The sequence below is a fragment of the Arvicanthis niloticus genome, chromosome 14 (assembly GCF_011762505.2).
Source record: "Arvicanthis niloticus isolate mArvNil1 chromosome 14, mArvNil1.pat.X, whole genome shotgun sequence".
Lineage (NCBI taxonomy): Eukaryota > Metazoa > Chordata > Mammalia > Rodentia > Muridae > Arvicanthis > Arvicanthis niloticus.
The window spans coordinates 2204810-2209161 of NC_047671.1; the positions used below are offsets into that span (position 1 = coordinate 2204810).

Sequence of the window (4352 nt, forward strand, 5' to 3'; positions counted from 1 at the left end):
CTCAGATAGCTTTCATAGGATACTTTTTACACTTAATAAACTCTATAGTAACTTTTCTAAAGTGTCTTTTCTTCCTGCAAGTTAGAGCCCAGCAGTTCCTGCTGAGATAGAACAAAGGCCACGTTGCCTAATCCTCTGCTGTTAGGCTACAGGTGTTAATCACCCTAGCCTGCAGTCCCATTATCCTCAGAAGAAGTTTTTAGGATAGCACAAGGCTATTTACTTAACACCTTACTGGTCTTAGGGCCAGGATGCTGACTGCAGGTCAGCTACAGTAGCATAGGGGCTGCCTCGGAGAAGAACCGGACGGTGGGAGGAGGAGAAGAAAGAAGAACAAGCTGCATCTCTCTCTCTCTCCCCTTCTCTCACCCCCAAGCCGGGGGCGAGGGGGTCGGCTCCCGGCTCCCGGCATCTTTCTGGCGCCCGAACAGGGACATCTTGAGGTAAGCCCCCCCCCAAAAGATATTCTGTGTGTATCTTGGAAGAGCTAGGGGTCTCGCCTAGGGCCTAGCTAGCCCACTGATTTGTGAAAGTTAGTTCAGGACAGGAGAGCAATCTGAGTAGCTTGAAAGAAAGCAAAGAACCCCCCCCTGCTTGAAAGAAAGCAAAGACCCCTGCTTGAAAGAAAGCAAAAGTCCCCTCTAGCTTGAAAGAAAGCAAAGACCCCCGCTTGAAAGAAAGCAAAGAACCCCCCCCCCACTTGAAAGAAAGCAAAAGTCCCCCCCAGCTTGAAAGAAAGCAAAGACCCCTGCTTGAAAGAAAGCAAAAGTCCCCTCCAGCTTGAAAGAAAGCAAAGACCCCCGCTTGAAAGAAAGCAAAGACCCCTGCTTGAAAGAAAGCAAAAGTCCCCCCTAGCTTGAAAGAAAGCAAAGACACCCGCTTGAAAGAAAGCAAAAGTCCCCTCTAGCTTGAAAGAAAGCAAAGAACCCCTAGCTTGAAAGAAAGCAAAGAACCCCCCCCGCTTGAAAGAAAGCAAAGAACCCCCCGCTTGAAAGAAAGCAAAAGTCCCCCCTAGCTTGAAAGAAAGCAAAGAACCCCTCGCTTGAAAGAAAGCAAAGACCCCCGCTTGAAAGAAAGCAAAGAACCCCCCGCTTGAAAGAAAGCAAAAGTCCCCCCTAGCTTGAAAGAAAGCAAAGACCCCTGCTTGAAAGAAAGCAAAAGTCCCCTCTAGCTTGAAAGAAAGCAAAGACGCCCCCGCTTGAAAGAAAGCAAAGAACCCCCCCCCCGCTTGAAAGAAAGCAAAAGTCCCCCCTAGCTTGAAAGAAAGCAAAGACCCCCCGCTTGAAAGAAAGCAAAGACCCCCCCTGCTTGAAAGAAAGCAAAGAACACCCCGCTTGAAAGAAAGCAAAGAACCCCCCCTGCTTGAAAGAAAGCAAAGAACCCCCCGCTTGAAAGAAAGCAAAGAACCCCTCGCTTGAAAGAAAGCAAAGACCCTCGCTTGAAAGAAAGCAAAGACCCCCGCTTGAAAGAAAGCAAAGAACCCCCCCCACTTGAAAGAAAGCAAAAGTCCCCCCCAGCTTGAAAGAAAGCAAAGACCCCTGCTTGAAAGAAAGCAAAAGTCCCCTCTAGCTCGAAAGAAAGCAAAAGTCCCCTCTAGCTTGAAAGAAAGCAAAGATCCCCCCCGCTTGAAAGAAAGCAAAGACCCCCGCTTGAAAGAAAGCAAAGACCCCCACTTGAAAGAAAGCAAAAGTCCCCTCTAGCTTGAAAGAAAGCAAAGAACCCCTAGCTTGAAAGAAAGCAAAGACCCCCGCTTGAAAGAAAGCAAAAGTCCCCTCCAGCTTGAAAGAAAGCAAAGACCCCCGCTTGAAAGAAAGCAAAGAACCCCCCCCACTTGAAAGAAAGCAAAAGTCCCCCCCAGCTTGAAAGAAAGCAAAGACCCCTGCTTGAAAGAAAGCAAAAGTCCCCTCTAGCTCGAAAGAAAGCAAAGTCCCCTCTAGCTTGAAAGAAAGCAAAGATCCCCCCCGCTTGAAAGAAAGCAAAGACCCCCGCTTGAAAGAAAGCAAAGACCCCCCGCTTGAAAGAAAGCAAAGACCCCCGCTTGAAAGAAAGCAGAAGACCCCCTTGAAAGAAACCCCCCAGCTTGAAAAGAAAGCAAAGCCCCCCCACGCTTGAAAAGAAAGCTATTCCAAGCCTGAAAGAAGGCAAAGCTGCCCCACCCTACCCTACCTCAGCCTGAAAGAAGGCACCCCTACAGGTTGCTGTTAAATATTTAGCTCTAAGAATTATATATGTATGTTCAGTCTGAAAGAAGGTATCCAGTACGTTATTGATAATTACATAGTTGTCTGTACTTTTTACTAGGAGTTTTATTGACTAGTATTAGGCACTGGCCTGCTATTTGGTACTGACCCTGTTAAGTGTAGTTTGTAACTATCAGTGAAGATTTCAACAAATACTGCTAGCACCGAAGTGAATCAGGATGGGACAAAGCGAATCTAGAGACAGAGAGTTTTTCATAGATGTTATCAAATATACTCTTAAGAAAAAAGGCATTAAGGTTAACACTAGCCAGTTGACTGACTTTCTTCAGTTTGTACAAACAGTCAGCCCCTGGCTCCCAGAAAGGGGAAGCTTAAATGTGGATACATGGGAGAAGGTAGGTTTAGATATTAAAAACTGGTTTTCAGAGAATGGAGGAAAAGGTATGCCCCTTACAGCATTTGCTATTTGGAATGTGCTTAAAGAAACATTAGCAGATGAAAGAAGGGCCTTAGGTGCCCAAGAGGCACCAGATTCACCTCCTTGTGAGGGGACTCCGTTACTACAGTCTCACTCAGGATCTAAGAAATGTCTTAATTCCTTGACAGAAAAGTCTGAGAAAAGTAGTTCAGGAGAGAGTAATGGTGAATCAGAAGAGGAAAGATCTACCTCAGAGGAGGAATCTGACTCTGAAAAGATAGTAACAATGCATCATAAACATAAGTGGCCTACCATGCAGCATTTAAATATAAGTCATTCCACAAAACCCCCTGAAAAAGGTAAAAAGAAAGCAAAGGGGCCTATTGGATCTGCTGCTGGTGTAATTCAAGCTCAGCAACAGGACAAATTGTTAGGCTGCTTCCCAGTGAGTATGCAGAATAACAAAGAGGATAAGGATCCCTTTCAGGAACCTTTGGCATTTAAATTGCTTATGACTCCTCATGATTGGTTTAAAATTGCCAGAGCCTATCTAACTAGAGATGAATTTTTACAGTGGATGGATATATTTAAGAACTTGGCTCAAAAAGAGTTATCTAAAATGTCTGAAAAAAAGAAGGGAGTGAAAGAGTTAACATACGAAATGTTTATGGATACAGGTGAATGGTTTGAAGTAAGGATTCAACAAAAATTTACAAAGGAAGCTCTAGTAAATAAATCAGCTGCAGCCCTAGAAGCATGGAGAGGCTTACTTAATAGAGATACAAATACCAAAGGCCTTGCTTATATAAGCCAGGACCCAGAAGAACTTTTTGAGGAATTTGTAACCCAGCTAAAGGGGACAGTGGAGAGTATGGCTCTTAGCCCTGAGGCGAAAGAAATTGTTTTAAAACAACTGGTCTTTATGAATACTGAACTTGCTTGTCAGTCTCTTCTAAAGACAATTAAAAAATCTGAGAATTTATCTAAAGTTGAGGTTGCTACTTCATATTTTCAAGGTGTACCCACTACAACAACCTCACAAGGCCAGAACATTATCCAAAATCTTACTAATAAAGGGCAGAAAAAATTTAATAAATCAGGCTTTGCTCACAAAAGTTATTCAAATAAGAGGCCTGGACCTATCAGCAAACAATGTCCCAAGAAGGCAGGAGATGCCATAAATCTTAATGCTCCTGACCTCACTCAAAGCAGAAATTCAAGAGGGTGTCATCCTAATCTGAAAGGGTACCACTGGCGTAAAGAGTGCCAAACTAACTTTCATAAAAATCGTACTGCCTTATCTGGTACTACTATAATCCCTAAATATACAAAAGTCTTATCAAGTCAGAAGAACTGTGTGAGAGACCTACCTCAGGCCCCTCAAACATTAGAGGTAATTCAACAGCCTCAGGTGACCAAAACATTTGTCAAAGGACTATATACAGACAGCACAGAACTGAGCCTCCACAAAAACATTTACTTATGACTTCTCCTCAAATTATTAAGATCTTAAAAGAAATTTTCCTCACACAACAAACCTTTGAATACAAACAGAGCTAGTAAAATAGCCACTGTCTTTTAAATACGAAGGACAAACCCCTTTCTAAAATCTCTAACTGCTTTACAACTATTTTACAATCTTAGCCCCAACTTTCAGAATCACAAGTCTTGCTTCAATTTAGAAATTGCATTTTCTCTATTGGACATGCTCAAGTTCATTCTATACTTTCTGG

At 43.4% G+C, this 4352-nt stretch overlaps 1 protein-coding gene across 1 annotated transcript; it reads left to right on the forward strand.

Moving 5' to 3' along the window:
- Positions 1-2419: 2419 nt before the first annotated feature.
- Positions 2420-4105, forward strand: LOC143434421 (endogenous retrovirus group K member 5 Gag polyprotein-like). The gene has a single exon (XM_076913045.1). It carries the CDS (start codon positions 2420-2422, stop codon positions 4103-4105), a length of 1686 nt encoding a protein of 561 aa, XP_076769160.1.
- Positions 4106-4352: the final 247 nt, after the last annotated feature.

Excerpts from the sequence above, each read along its gene's own strand:
- LOC143434421 (XM_076913045.1), top strand. The coding sequence starts at position 2,420 with ATGGGACAAAGCGAATCTAGAGACAGAGAGTTTTTCATAGATGTTATC.